This window comes from Neoarius graeffei, chromosome 14 (assembly GCF_027579695.1).
Source record: "Neoarius graeffei isolate fNeoGra1 chromosome 14, fNeoGra1.pri, whole genome shotgun sequence".
Taxonomy (NCBI): domain Eukaryota; kingdom Metazoa; phylum Chordata; class Actinopteri; order Siluriformes; family Ariidae; genus Neoarius; species Neoarius graeffei.
The window spans coordinates 66,987,772-67,004,543 of record NC_083582.1 but is presented as its reverse complement, the minus strand read 5'-3'; the positions used below and the strand labels follow the sequence as shown (position 1 = coordinate 67,004,543).

At 40.5% G+C, this 16,772-nt stretch overlaps 1 protein-coding gene across 1 annotated transcript in view; it reads right to left on the bottom strand.

Moving 5' to 3' along the window:
- Window positions 1-16,772, bottom strand: part of tcerg1l (transcription elongation regulator 1 like) — a 267,113-nt gene that overhangs the window by 186,023 nt on the left and 64,318 nt on the right. The window contains exon 4 of the mRNA XM_060940254.1: window positions 7,629-7,805. Coding sequence (XP_060796237.1) covers window positions 7,629-7,805 — 177 coding nt within the window. The remainder of the gene's footprint in view (window positions 1-7,628; window positions 7,806-16,772) is intronic.

Below are 16,772 nucleotides of genomic sequence, written 5' to 3'. Positions count from 1 at the left end.
GACAAGAATATAGTGATATTTGCAAAGCCCTGGAAATAGGGACATCTTTATCGAAAGATTCACTATATCAATGGTTATGTTTATTTTTAATACATGTTTTATTATTATTATTATTATTATTATTATTATTATTATTATTATTATACATACAGTAATTAATAATAATAATAATAATAATAATAATAATAATAATGTGTTGCCAGGCAAAACAAACCTCGCCCGGTAGCACTTATGATGAATATGAAGGAAAATACTGTGAAAAAAAAAAAGATTTTGACCTTTTGGTGACCTTGATCTTGATTTTGACCTTGTGTGTGAACATACTTGGCCAATAAACATGGTTCTGATTCTGATTCTCTGCTGCTCTCAGCCAATCAGAACACACTGTACTGCTCTCAGCCAATCAGATCACGCCATACTGCTCTCACACCGTATTGCGCGATTGTTACACTCTTACATTCTTACAACACAATGACATAATGTCTGCCGCCTCTATATGAGGCAGTAGCCACAAAAACCTTGACCTTGACCAGATGACCCCCAAAATTTTGGAGGTTCTATTTGAGACCAATGTCCATCTATCCTGAAAGTTTCATGAAGATTGATCCAGCCATTTTCCTGTAACATCATTAACAAGCAAACAAACAAATAAACAAACCCGACCAAAAACAATATCTCGCCCCCTGGTGGACTCCATCCCGAGCGAGGTAATAATAATAATAATAATAATCATCTATGATTTGGGCGGCACGGTGGTGTAGTGGTTAGCGCTGTCGCCTCACAGCAAGAAGGTCCTGGGTTCGAGTCCCGGGGCCGGCGAGGGCCTTTCTGTGTGGAGTTTGCATGTTCTCCCCGTGTCCGCGTGGGTTTCCTCCGGGTGCTCCGGTTTCCCCCACAGTCCAAAGACATGCAGGTTAGGTTAACTGGTGACTCTAAATTGACCGTAGGTGTGAATGTGAGTGTGAATGGTTGTCTGTGTCTATGTGTCAGCCCTGTGATGACCTGGCGACTTGTCCAGGGTGTACCCCGCCTTTCGCCCGTAGTCAGCTGGGATAGGCTCCAGCTTGCCTGCGACCCTGTGGAAGGATAAAGCGGCTAGAGATAATGAGATGAGATGAGAATCTGTGATTTGAATTACAGCCAGAACTATTACAAGCACTGCTTTTAAAAAAAAAAAAGAATCAATACCTTTTGACCAATCAAATTCAAGAATTGTACAGCCTTATGGTACATGTAGATAAACAAAAGAATAGCACACATACAACGTCTTGTGTGAATCCTACTAAATCTTTGTCAAACATAGGTATTTCAGGGACATCATCTCCTCTCTGAGGGACAGCTCTAGGTCACCTTCACCCAGGGCGAAAAACCTAGGAGTGGTGTTCGATGACAGACTCTCCCCCTCAGCAAACATCACTGCAGTGACCCGGACATGTAGATTTCTTCTCGACAACATCTGAAGGATTTGCCCCTTCCTCACCACCAACTCTACTCAGCTCCTGGTCAAAGTGCTGATCCTCTCCCGCTTGGACTACTGCAACTCTCTCCTTGCTGACCTTCGAGCTTCTGCCATCAGACCCCTGCAGTTCATCCAGAACGCTGTAGCTCGCCTGGTCTACAACCTCCCTCATTCCTCCCATGTTACCCCTTTGCTTGCTGCATGCACTGGCTACTTCTAGCAGCTCACATCACATTTAAGACATTGGTGCAGTTTACCAGGCTGTCAAGGGGTCAGGTCCAGCATATCTGCAGAGACTGATCCACCACAACATGCCAGCCAGATCTGTATGCTCCGCTACTCCTGGTCACCTGGCTCCTCCTCCTCCTATCTGCTCCTGCCCAGCCCGCTCAAGACTGCTATATGTCCTGGCTCCCTGTTGGTGGAATGACTTTCAAATTGAGGTCAGAACTGTCGACTCTCTGACCACCTTCAAGCGCAGACTGAAGACTCACCTCTTCAGGCTGCACCTCTCCCTTGCTTCCCTGCCCAGTGTGTAACCATGTATCGGCCTTGACCAACCGAGGCTGTGTACTGTCTAGCCTGGGGTTAGTTGCTGGAGTTTTATTTTTCTTTATTTAGTTGTACTTTGTCAGCTCATTTGTATGGTTGAATAGGTTTGCTTTTCTTGGCTGGTTGTTGATTGTTGGTACTTCAACAGACTCATCTCTCATCTCATCTCATTATCTCTAGCCGCTTTATCCTGTTCTACAGGGTCGCAGGCAAGCTGGAGCCTATCCCAGCTGACTACGGGCGAAAAGCAGGGTACACCCTGGACAAGTCGCCAGGTCATCACAGGGCTGAGACATAGACACAGACAACCATTCACACTCACATTCACACCTACAGTCAATTTAGAGTCACCAGTTAACCTAACCTGCATGTCTTTGGACTGTGGGGGAAACCGGAGCACCCGGAGGAAACCCACACAGACACGGGGAGAACATGCAAACTCCGCACAGAAAGGCCCTCATTGGCCACGGGGCTCGAACCTGGACCTTCTTGCTGTGAGGCGACAGCGCTAACCACTACACCACCATGCTGCCCGCACTTCAACAGACTATTACACTATATATTATTCTGCCATTTGTTCAGTTGGCACTAGAGCTTTCTTGTCTAGAAGTTCAGCACTTCTTGTACCTGACTTTTACATTTGTTTTACATTGCTCTAGATAACAGCATCTGTTAAATGCCATATAATGTAATGTCATGTAATTTCCTATAACCTGCTGTACTTTCAAATGCATAAACATTATTATTAACAATCTGTTAAACACGCAATCTGAAACATTTTCATAACATAATTCAGCACTTATAACATCACAGGCTGTGTACAAAAGCTGTTCATGATTGTTGAGCCAAAAATATCATCAAATAGATCAGGAGAGGCAACAAAGAATAAGTGGGTTTGGTCTTGGACCAGGAGATGGGGACACGTTCAGAATGATTGTGAAAGGTACTAAATCTGGTCTGGAGAGGGCAAATTTAACAGGTGATTGATGGTATTCTTAATAGACTCAGACAAATGTGAGATTATTTGGGTTTAGGTTAGACTTCTGTTCCATTGCCACTAGAGATTGTGGATTGAAAAAAAAATTAAACAGCCTTATAAAATATGCCAGCTTTCCCAGCTTTCAGCAGAATCTGGCATTTTTACAGGGTCCTAGTTATTTGCTTCTGATAAAACTCCAGACCCTTTCAACACTTTTTTCAAAGAGCTTTTTAAACTTCCCAGACTTTTTCTGTTCAGTTTATTGAATCAAAGCTTATTAACAGCATCAGAAAAAAGGGAAAATACCGTATGAACTGGAAATAAGTTTGTAAATAAATATGGTCGAATCGATATTGCTTTTACAACAGAAAACGTCATACTTGTTTTCATATAAAAACGTGCATGTGTAAGGTGGATTTGGTTTAATTAGGTTCATCATGAATCCAAGTTCCAAAAGCATTTTAACTTGAAGTGAGTACAACAAAATGTGTAATTGGTTTGAGAGTGTATGACAAAATGGGATTAGTTTGTAGAAATGAGTACTCTGCTGATTTTAACTTTTATGTCAGGGTTTATATATATATATATATATATATATATATATATATATATATATATATATATGAGTGATTCCATGCTTATGGGTACTGAAATGGGGACATGAACTTATTCACCTAAAACCATTTCTTTTTTTACCATCAGGTCACAAAACATGTAATCTTTAATGAATGATATGTTAAAAGATAACTTTAATTTTCTGAGATGTAATAAAAACATATTTATATGCCAAAGTCAAGCCTATGAGTTCCAAAATGATGTCTGTTACATTACTTCTGGTACGATTGTTCATCTCACGTCTGTTACAAATTAATTACAATCTAGCTATATACCATGTTAATCTTATTGAAAGAATGTGTATGTTTATTCGACTACACATGTTTATTAATTATATTTGCTAAAACATCACCTTCCTATGTTTCAAAAAGTAATTCTACATTGTTAAAATTGAGAATATATATGTCCACAGCACTTCTGTTACGTTCTGACTTTGGCATATACTGTAAATATGTTTTTATTACATCTCAGAAAATTAAAGTTATCTTTTAACATATCATTCATTAAAGATTACATGTTTTGTGACCTGATGGTAAAAAAAAGAAATGGTTTTAGCTGAATTTTTAAAAATAAGTTCATGTCCCCATTTCAGGACCCATAAGCGTGGAATCACATATATATATATATATATATATATATATATATAAAATGGGCGGCACGGTGGTGTAGTGGTTAGCGCTGTCGCCTCACAGCAAGAAGGTCCTGGGTTCGAGCCCCGGGGCCGGCGAGGGCCTTTCTGTGTGGAGTTTGCATGTTCTCCCCGTGTCCGCGTGGGTTTCCTCCGGGTGCTCCGGTTTCCCCCACAGTCCAAAGACATGCAGGTTAGGTTAACTGGTGACTCTAAATTGACCGTAGGTGTGAATGTGAGTGTGAATGGTTGTCTGTGTCTATGTGTCAGCCCTGTGATGACCTGGCGACTTGTCCAGGGTGTACCCCGCCTTTCGCCCATAGTCAGCTGGGATAGGCTCCAGCTTGCCTGCGACCCTGTAGAAGGATAAAGCGGCTAGAGATAATGAGATGAGATATATATAATATATATATATATATATATATATATATAGCCACGAGTTGGCCTAGTGGTTAGCGTGTCCGCCTCTCGATCGTGAGTTCTATTCATGGTTGGGTCATCCCAAAGACCATCATAAAAACGGTACCTACTGCCATCTGGCAAGGCACGCTGCAATACAGATGCAAGTGGGGAGTCAAACTCTTGCGGTTACCAGAAGACTAGCCCCCCACTGTAACCCGAGCTAAGTAAGAGAAGCCGAGAGCTACGGAGATCGTCACTGCCCTATGCGTAGGGTGACCAGACGTACCGGTTTTACTGGGACAGTCCCGATTTGGGGTTGTGTGTCCCGAGTCCCGACAAAAGTCTATCGGGACACGGATATATCCCGGTTTTCGCCACTCGCGACATTTGCGACTGAGTAGCGTGGGAATCATTAGCGGAGAAATGTCTGCATTTACTATTTTGATGAATTGACAGGAATCGCAAACTTTCCTGGTTACTTCTCCCTGGCCCTGTGGCATGGGTGTTTATTTAGCCACATTATTCCAGACAACAGAACGTGTTGCCATGCAACAATAAAATAAACATTAACTGGCGCGAATGTTCTTTGTCTAGCAGCTAGCAGCAGTAATGCCGCAGCAATTATGCCGAAAAGAAAATGTACCTTTTCCAAAGATTTACAGGGCACCTACCCCTTCCTCCGAGAGGTGCAGAACAGTGTGCACGAAGCCTACTGCACACACTGTAAGTGCTTTGTTCTTGTACTGAGTTGGGTAGCCTATGTTGCAAATGCTGTGCGCTCCTGTGGGGGCTTTCCTCGGGCTGTCACCCCTCTCCTCCTTTACTGCTGTTTTGTTTGAGTGTATATTTATGGAAGCCGCGAGAGGCCCTTCATATAATCTTTTTTTATTCACCTTGTTATCCCGTGATAACGACATAATTAATTCAGGATCTCGAGAAAACAATACAACTAATTCGAGATCTCGAGAAAACGACAATTATTTCATGATCTCAGCTGGATCACTGTATCTCCGTCGGTAGAGACGAAGCCGGGCCAGTCTTCTGCGGACTAATTTTGAAATTAGCCCTTATTAAAAGACTTAATGCAATCTCTCCCTGTGTCAACCCCTGATCAAAATATTGCCTTATTAGGTGATCAATTATTCCAGACATTCTAATGACCAAAGTTGCATGTATACAGAATGACAAATAGCCCCAAAGTCAGCATATCACAAGTCTCTTGGCGTACCTGAATGAACCATTTCTCAGCTGTTTACTCGAGATCATGAAATAATTGTTTTGTTTTCTCGAGATCACGGAATAATTGTTTTGTTTTCTCGAGATCTCGGAATAACAGTTTTGTTTTCTCAAGATCTCGAAGTTGTGTTGTTTTCTCGAGATCCTGAATTAATTACGTCGTTATCTCGGGATAACAAGGTGAATAAAAAAAAGGATTATATGAAGGGCCTCTCTCGGCTTCCATAGTATATATTCTCAAATCACTTGTCTCTTTTTTGTTTCTGTTTAACATACCATTCTGATAGTTTGGCCATATTGCTGTGTTGAACAGCTTGTTGCACCTTCCATTAAAGTGTTCACTTTTGTACACATCTTCTTGCTTTATTCATTCAGTTGTGGGGAATGGTTAGTAAGGTTGATCCTGACCTAGGCGATGTTGAGGTCACATATCTACTTTTTAAGTTCATGCTATAGTGCATACAATTTTAGAGATATAGCCTACATGTGCATATGCATTCTTCTTGGTGTTCTCACAAACAGGTGAAATAAATCAGTGTAAATTTGGCCTATGGACATAGCCTGGCCTATTCTCAGCCATTACAAAATCTGTTGTCTGACCATAATTTAACTGATCTGTATACCACTATGCTACTAGATAACAAAATGCCTGTTTGTTTTATTTCATGTGAGATGTTGATAAATGTGAGCTTCAACGAAATGATAAGAGCACCTCTCTGAGTGTCACGTTTACGTAAAAAAAAAGGTGTGCGTGCGCGAGCATGGTCGCGCGCAAAAGTGTCCCAGTTTCAGACTAGGGAAATCTGGTTACCCTACCTATGCGCCACATGGCGTGGGAAAGGACTTTGACTTTTATATATATAGGGGTGGCATGGTGGTGTAGTGGTTAGCACTGTCACCTCACAGCAAGAAGATCCTGGGTTCGAGCCCAGCGGCCAGTAAGGGCCTTTCTATGTGGAGTTTGCATGTTCTCCCCATGTCTGTATGGGTTTCCTCCAGGTGCTCTGGTTTCATCCATAGTTCAAAGACATGCAGGTTAGGCTAATTGGTGGCTCTAAATTGACTGTGAGTGTGAATGGTTGTTTGTCTCTGTGTCAGCCCTGCGATAACCTGGCGACTTGTCCAGGGTGTACCCTGCCTTTCGCCCATAGTCAGCTGGGATAGGCTCCAGCTTGCCTGCAACCCTGTAGAACAGGCTAAGTGGCGACAGATAATGGATGTATATATATATATTTTTATATATATATTGAAGCTCGCTGTTTGGAAACCCTTCCAAAGCGACACCCCAAAATATAAGCATGCAATCTTCCTTGGCTAAAATCCTGATCACTAGTGCAGTACAAGGATTTGTGAATTGCTAGCCAATGTGGGTGACAGGCAAGACAGGATGCCTCCTTATCCTGAGTGCTTGGATGATAATAATTCACATTATTTGTTCTTTTTTTTTTCCTGCTAACAGAGCCTTGGGTACCACAGTGATCAGAGTTTCAGAGGTTGACCTTTCAGCATATATTTTATTAAGTGATGCCATTATGTGTAGGGAACTTCAATAAATAACTTAAAAATCACTGACCCTACCTTTTAAGTGAGATGAAGGGTCACTGAAGAGACTTTATAGGTGAATAAAGGCCATTTTATATGGCATAAACGAACAGACACCAGCCTGTCTCTTATCATATAAATAAAGATAGCTTTTATCCAGGTTCCTAGATGAATCCTAGATTTTATCCGGGACGAATAAAGCCGTCTGTACTTACCTGGGTTAGAGGATGTGAAAAGAGGGATCTTAATGGGAGACAGTGAGAGCAAATGTAGAGGGTGGGCTGAGGAGGCTGATGGCCTCTGACCCAAGTTTGATTCCATAGCCACCAGTGCTGCTGTTGCCAAAGCCACTCGTTTGTTGCTCCGCACACGCTTTATGGCTACTGGACAACCTAAATAGAGAGGATAGGAAAATTAGGCAAAAAACAACCAACCAACCAAAAAAAAACTTGTTGTTCTTCATTTTTATGTGTCTTGAACATAAAGGGCAAACAGCAGTAGAAAATGAGATAATGAGATGAGATAATAATAATTATTGTTATTATTATTATGGCTTTTTTCATGGTATATCAGATATATTCCATTCAGCTAGCATGATATTGAATGAGTTGAAGACGAGTTCAATATCATGCTAGCTGAATGGAATATATCTGATATACCATGAAAAAAGCCATAATAATAATAATAATAATTATTATTATTATCTCATCTCATTATCTCTAGCCACTTTATCCTGTTCTACAGGGTCGCTGGCAACCTGGAGCCTATCCCAGCTGACTACGGGCGAAAGGCGGGGTACACCCTGGACAAGTTGCCAGGTCATCACAGGGCTGACACATAGACAGCCATTCACACTCACATTCACACCTACGGTCAATTTAGAGTCACCAGTTAACCTAACCTGCATGTCTTTGGACTGTGGGGGAAACCGGAGCACCCGGAGGAAACCCACGCGGACATGGGGAGAACATGCAGACTCTGCACAGAAAGGCCCTTGCCGGCCACGGGGCTCGAACCTGGACCTTCTTGTTGTGAGGCAACAGCGCTAACCACTACACCACCGTGCCGCCCCTTATTATAATTATTATAATACATACACATTCCTATCAACGCATCTTTCTCTTTCAAAATTCTCTCAAAATCTTCCGTATTTAACAAAGCAAACCTGGCGGCCATGTTTGTTTACAAATTGTTACAGTCGCTCACTCGCGTAGAAGTTTTATGTCTCCGATGTGTGATGTCATGTTGTCTTGACAAACATGCAATATGGTAAACTATATTCAACACTCATTTTCCATTGGGTAGAGTGATGTAATACACGTAGGATAAGCTATATGCTAAAAATATTGCATGCTATCGAACCAAATGAATGAAACCCACTAGAAGGGAATAGAGTCCATGTTTTTACTCCATTGAAAAAGTGCCTTGTATGGATAATAATGTATTATATTGTAGTGTACATACATAATTCAAAGAAATTCCAAGAAAAAAATACTTTTCACGCCTTGCATTTTTATTTAGACTTGCCTTGCATTTTTATTTAGACCTTCAAAATCATTTTATATTTGTCTTTTCTCATCTAGCCAATGGCAGTACACAATACATCCAAAAAATGGTCTCAAATGGTAATTTATATTTACTTTCACCAACCTTGTTAGAGGAGGTTATGTTTTCACCTGTGTTTGTTTGTTTGCCTGTTCCCAATGTAACTCAAAAAGTATTGAACAGATTTTGATAAAATGTTGAGAAAAGGTGGGCCATGGGACAAGGAACAATTGATTAGATTTTGATGCAAATCCGGATACGTGTGTCGATCCAGGATATTCTAATATGTGGTTTGACAGAGTTATGCATGCCAATGAGTGCCCTTCTAGTTTATTTATATTTTTGTTTAAAACATCCAGTCAAATGCATTGATGGAGGAAAAAAATAATAATCATGCCATTTTGTCAACTGAAGTGACCTACTTAATTAAAAACATTGACTTTTTTACTTTTTAATACTTGAGTACAATTTTTTACAGACGTTTTGACATTCACTCAAGTAGATTTTTGGCTAAATACTGCCAATTTTAATTAAAATGTTGACACGTGTGTACTTTGACTTGAGTATAATTTCTCTTTACTTATACTGAGTAGGGGTGTAGAGCTCCCTCATCCCTTTACCCTGTTCAAACTCTCAGATCTCCCAATACAGGTCAACGGGAAGTGCCTAAGACCTGACTGACATCAATAGGGCAACTATTTTACTTTCATAGCTCCCAAACGTCATGCCATCAATAAGGACCTTCGGATTACGTGTCCATCTCTCATTTTAGTTATCAGAATAAAATATATCTTTTCTCTCAGCACTTTTCCCTTTCTTCTTCTTCCAACTAGTCTTTTTAAATTTATTATTATTATTATTACAACATCCATCAGGGTTGTGGGGGAAGCTGGATCCAATCCCAGCTGACTTCAAGTGAGAGGTTGGGTAACACCCTGTTACCAATCTATCATCAGTCTATCTCAGGGCTAAAACAGAGACGAACAACCATTCATGCTCATGCCAAAGGGCAATTGAGAGTAGTCATTTAACCGAAACTGCACGTCTTTGGATTTTGGGAGGAAAGCAAAGTGTCCAGAGGAAACCCACACAGGCATGAGGACAGCATGCCAACTCTGGACAGAAAGGCCCCAGTCAGCCATGAGGTTTGAACCCAGAACCTTCTTGCTGTGAGGTGACAGTGCCAACCACTGCACTGCAGTGCCACCCTATTATTATTATTATTATCATCCATCCATCCATCTATTATCTGTAACCGTTTATCCTGTGCAGGGTCGCAGCCAAGCTGGAGCCTATCCCAGCTGACTATGAGCAAGAGGTGGAGTACACCCTGGACAAGTTGCCAGATCATTGCAGGGCTGACACATCGAGACAAACAACCATTCACACTCATGATCAATTTAGAGCCACCAATTAACCTAACCTGCATGTCTTTGGACTGTGGGGGAAACCGGAGCACCTGCAGGAAACCCATGCAGACACAGGGAGAACATGCAAACTCTACACAGAAAGGCCCCCGTTGGCCACTGGGCTCAAACCTGGACCTTCTTACTGTGAGGTGACCGTGCTAACCACTACACCACTGTGCCACCCTCATTATTATTATTATTATTATTATTATTATTATTATTATTATTATGCAATCAGTGCTTCTGTGTTTAAGAGTTTAAGAACTATAAGAAGAACTAATTTGAATGTGAAAGACTTTGACATAGAAACGTCAGTCGTCGCAATTAATTAGAACATTTTAGTGTTCAATTTAATTTCTACTCTTTTTAGTTTTAGTTTTTATTTATATATAGTTTTTATCAATTTAATCTACATTCTTTAGCTTAATTTCTATCATATATAGTTTTTATCTTTTTAATCTAATATTCCTTAGTTTAGTTCTTATCATATATAGTTTTTGTCATACCTGTTATATATTATTGCAGTTTTTTATGATATCAGACCGAATTGTGTGTAACTTTGAACAATTATAGAAATAATTTTGTAGTTTATATTAGTTATTTGAAGTTTATTATTTTTTTATGAAATAAAGATTGTCTTAAAAATTATTATTATTATTATTATTATTATTATTATTATTATCAACGAGGTAAATGTCTTCCTGATGGTTTTCACATGTTAGATAAATCTGAAACACATTCAGAGATGTTCCTCATACGTTGTACGTGTAGAAAGCTGTACGTGAGCTATCTTTCATCATTTTTGCATGTAGATGATGCATGTTGGTTTGTCCTTGTTCTCTGTTCTATCGAGCTGTCAAGCCTGCTTTTTATCCAGTTTCACAGCTGCTTTCATGTGGAGATCCACTGATGGTATGGCACCATGATAGACTCATCAATATGGAGCCAGTACAGAACCAGCGGCCTGAGGGAGACTTAGTCAGAAGTAAAAACACACACACACACACACACACACACACACACACACACACACACAGAAAGACTGATGTTTAAGCTGGTGAAGATCTAGCACATGCACCAGCCCGCATATTTACACACACAGAGTTGGAAGTCATCCAATACAGAGGAGATCTTATTCTACTGTATCTCTCTGAAACACACAGCACTTTATCTAATGGCAGTGAGTGGGAGATTCAGAGACAGAATGCTTAACATGAGCACTACTCTGAAAATCAGGTCACTTGGGATATCGTATCATATGGAATCAGTCCAAAGCGGAGCTTCTTTGACGGAAAAGGGGGAAATGATTTAGCAGTGGTAGGCAAGGTAGCAAGAACTAGAACAGGCTTCAATTTAGCTGATAAAGGAATTAAATTCTAACAACTTCATCTAAATGTTTAGCCAGAGGACATAGAGAGTAAGACACATGGCTCACATAACCAGTGTGAAACCGTGTTTATTGAGCAAGCTTTCCGCAGACTTGACTTGAAAAGAAAACCTTCAATTATAGATTCTGTTGGGTTTCCCCTGAAAGAAAGTGTGATATTTTTAAAGACTTCTCACGGATGTAAATCTTTAAGCACTAAGTGTTCTCAAGAAAGAAAGAAAAAAGAAACCTCAGCTGCTTGGCGTCTATTAGGGAGTTAGATAAACCATGATAAATTCATTAAATACCAGAGCTATTGTCTTTTTTGCAAGTTAAAGATTCCCTAGGGCTGCAATTACTGGTCAGCATATTTTTAATACAACCCAAACCTGTCTCAAAGCTGATACAGGAGTATGTGTCTTCATTTAACAGCAATTGAACCAGAATCAATATTGTTTCTTTTGCTTCCTTGTAATAGATGTATCAGTGCTGTATACAGAAGGCTGGTTGCATGATGCTTGTGTCCTGTTGCCTCTCAGAGGGCTCTGGGTTCAAATAAATTGAACCAAAAGGCTGACGGTCAGTGGAAGTGCAAGCAGAGCTACGAAAAGCTTTCAGCACTTCGAAATTTTCCATCATGCTGTGATGCTGAAACAGCAGACCAAAGCGTGCGTTAAATATTTGCCCAGTCAAAAAGATTTACATTACATTACAGATTCACTTCAGCAAGCTCTACTAAAGATGGAATATTCTCCTCATGTTCTTTCTTTATTTCTCTCATCGTTTCCTGCTAGCTTTTATATCGGAGAGGACATTTTATGATTAATTGTTACCTTTCTTTCTTTCTTTCTTTCTTTCTTTCTTTCTTTCTTTCTTTCTTTCTTGCCATCTAACTTTAAAAATGATGCTTTTTTAACAAAAGCTGAGATAATAACCTTTCTCTCTCTCTCTCTCTATGGATCTGCAGAAGCTACTTGACATGGAGCTTAACCACAATTACATTCAAGAACAAAAGCTCATTCTATAGGGAATGCATTCCCAGGCAACAGAAGAGAAAACTAAATTTAGTGTCTAGATCTGAAACAATTAAAAAAGGCCTTGATAAAAGGTTCTTCAAGAGTTAATTGAATAGTTGGGACAGCTTCCTATACAAAGGCTGAACTTTGAAACATCCGTGATAAGGAAGCACAGGGTTTTACATAACAGAAACCACATTTAAAATTTCACCAGAAGGACAAACCAAAGAACATTCAGGATTCTAGTGATAAACTTTTTTACAAAAGTAAGTAAATATAGTTTATTTATATAGCGCTTTTCGCAGACAAGTGGCACAAAGTGGTGTACAGGGAATAAATAAGAAGAAACATGTAGGATATGAGTCACAATATACAGCAAACAAAAAAACAGAAACACAAAATACAAAAAAAAAAAAAAACAGTAGGTACAGACACAGTATATAGAATCCATGAAGCGCAATACACAGAAGTACAACAATACATAAAAGACAAAAACATAACAGTTACCCAAATGACAGAATGGAAAAAAAAAATATATATATATCATTATCTCTAGCCGCTTTATCCTTCCACAGGGTCGCAGGCAAGCTGGAGCCTATCCCAGCTGACTACGGGCGAAAGGCGGGGTACACCCTGGACAAGTCGCCAGGTCATCACAGGGCTGACACATAGACACAGACAACCATTCACACTCACATTCACACCTACGCTCAATTTAGAGTCACCAGTTAACCTAACCTGCATGTCTTTGGACTGTGGGGGAAACCGGAGCACCCGGAGGAAACCCACGCGGACACGGGGAGAACATGCAAACTCCACACAGAAAGGCCCTCGCCGGCCCCGGGGCTCGAACCCAGGACCTTCTTGCTGTGAGGCGACAGCGCTAACCACTACACCACCGTGCCGCCCATATATATATATATATATATATATATATATATATATATATGTTTTCAGTAGTTTCTTAAAAGAGTTAGTGGTGTTGGAAAACCTGGTAGATCAGGGTAGAGTGTTCCACAACCTCAGAGCAACTGACTTCAATGCCCACTCACCACAGGTTTTTAAACAGGTACAGGGGACAAGAAGGAGGTGTGGATTGTTTGACCTTAGGGAGCGAGCTGCGAAGTAGGGATGGAGGATATTGGTCAGATAAGCAGGTGCCTGATGATAGAGTGCTCTGTATGTGGGAGTGAGAATTTTTATCTGTAAACATGATGCACCCAGCGGCACGGTGGTGTAGTGGTTAGCACTGTCACCTCACAGTAAGAAGGTTCTGGGTTTGAGCCCAGTGGCCGACAGGGGCCTTTTGTGTGGAGTTTGCATGTTCTCCTCGTGTCTGCGTGGGTTTCCTCCAGGTGCTCCAGTTTCCTCCACAGTCCAAAGATATGCAGTTTAGGCTAATTGGTGGCTCTAAATTGACCGTAGGTGTGAATGTGAGTGTGAATGGTTGTTTGTCTCTATGTGTCAGCCCTGCGATGATCTGGCAACTTGTCCAGGGTGTACCCCGCCTCTCGCCCATAGTCAGCTGGGATAGGCTCCAGCTTGACCCTGCACAGGATAAGTGGTTACGGATAATGGATGGATGGTGTTTCCATACAGTAAGAAGGGTTTCCAACTACAACACTTTGAGAAAGCTAAGCTAGCTGAGGTTTCTTAGCTTCCTAAAACTGGTCCAGTTGACAGAAAAAGTTCATAGGAAAGCCTACTGAGCATAATGTATACAGAAATACCACTTCAGATTTATGAATCTGTAAGACTCAGACTAATCCTTAAGACTAAGCCTGACGCAGTTGAGATAAGTACTCAGAATGGGTTATAATGTTTTAGGAAATCAGCAAGCGACACCAAAGCTAAGCCATTCAGAGAACAGTCCATTTTTCTAAGTCTATCTTCATCTTTCAGCTGCTTCTTCTTCTTTCGGGTCGCCACAGCAGATCTGTTCCACATATTTAATTTGGCATAGTTTTACACTGGATGCCCTTCCTGACGCAACCCTCCCCAATCTATCCAGTCTTGGGACCGGCACTAAGTATGCACTAGCTTGTGCAACACCAGTGACTGGATATTTTACCTAATCTGCATGTCTTTGGACTGTGGAGGAAACCGGAGCACCTGAAGGAAACCCACACAGACACGGGGAGAACATGCAAACTCCATACAGAAAGGCTCCCGTTGGCCATGAGATTCAAACCTGGAACCTTCTTGCTGTGAGGCGACAGTGCTAACTACTGCATCACCGTGTTACCCTCATTTTTTCTAAGTCTATGGTATAACAAAATGGTCTTATATGGTGTACAATACATAGCACACTCTACGCCAGATATAAAATTAAACAATAAGTAAATAAATAAATATCTTCATATACAATAAATATCATCATGTATAATTATTCCATTTGCTTGTGTGTACAGTGGTGCTTGAAAGTTTGTGAACCCTTTAGAATTTCCTATATTTCTGCATAAATATGACCAAAAACATCATCATATTTTCACACAAGTCCTAAAAGTAGATAAAGAGAACCCAGTTAAACAAATGAGACAAAAATATTATACTTGGTCACTTATTTATTGAGGAAAATGATCCAATATTACATATCTGTGAGTGGCAAAAGTATGTGAACCTCTAGGATTAGCAGTTAATTTGAAGGTGAAATTAGAGTCAGGTGTTTTCAATCAATGGGATGACAATCAAGTGTGAGTGGGCACCCTGTTTTATTTAAAGAACAGGGATCTATCAAAGTCTGATCTTCACAACACATATTTGTGGAAGTGTATCATGACACGAACAAAGGAGATTTCTGAGGACCTCAGAAAAAGTGTTGTTGATGCTCATCAGGCTGGAAAAGGTTACAAAACCATCTCTAAAGAGTTTGGACTCCACCAATCCACAGTCAGACAGATTGTGTACAAATGGAGGAAATTCAAGACCATTGTTACCCTCCCCAGGAGTGGTCGACCAACAAAGATCACTCCATGAGCAAGGTGTGTAATAGTCACAAAGGATCCCAAGGTAACTTCTAAGCAACTGAAGACCTCTCTCACATTAACATTAGCCAATGTTCATGAGTCCACCATCAGGAGAACACTGAACAACAATGGTGTGCATGGCAGGGTTGCAAGGAGAAAGCCACTGCTCTCCAAAAAGAACATTGCTGCTCATCTGCAGTTTGCTAAAGATCATGTGGACAAGCCAGAAGGCTATTGGAAAATGTTTTGTGGACAAATGAGATCAAAATAGAACTTTTTGGTTTCAATGAGAAGCGTTATGTTTGGAGAAAGGAAAGCACTGCATTCCAACATAAGAACCTTATCCCTTCTGTGAAACATGGTGGTGGTAGTATCATGGTTTGGGTCTGTTTTGCTGCATCTGGGCCAGGATGGCTTGCCATCATTGTTGGAACAAGGAATTCTGAATTATACCAGCAAATTCTAAAGGAAAATATCAGGACATCTGTCCATGAACTAAATCTCAAGAGAAGGTGGATCATGCAGCAAGACAGCAACCCTAAGCACACAAGTCGTTCTACCAAAGAATGGTTAAAGAAGAATAAAGTTAATGTTTTGGAATGGCCAAGTCAAAGTCCTGACCTTAATCCAATCGAAATGTTGTGGAAGGACCTGAAGTGAGCAGTTCATGTGAGGAAACCCAAGCTGTTCTGTACGGAGGAACGGGCTAAAATTCCTCCAAGCCGGTGTGCAGGACTGATCAACAGTTACCACAAATGTTTAGTTGCAGTTATTGCAGCACAAGGAGGTCACACCAGATACTGAACGCAAAGGTTCACATACTTTTGCCACTCACAGATATGTAATATTGGATCATTTTCCTCAATAAATAAATGACCAAGTATAATATTTTGATCTCATTTGTTTAACTGGGTTCTCTTTATCTACTTTTAGGACTTGTGTGAAAATCCGATGATGTTTTAGGTCATATTTATGCAGAAATATAGAAAATTTTAAAGGGTTCACAAACTTTCAAGCACCACTGTATGTATGTATGTGTGTGTGTGTATATATATAT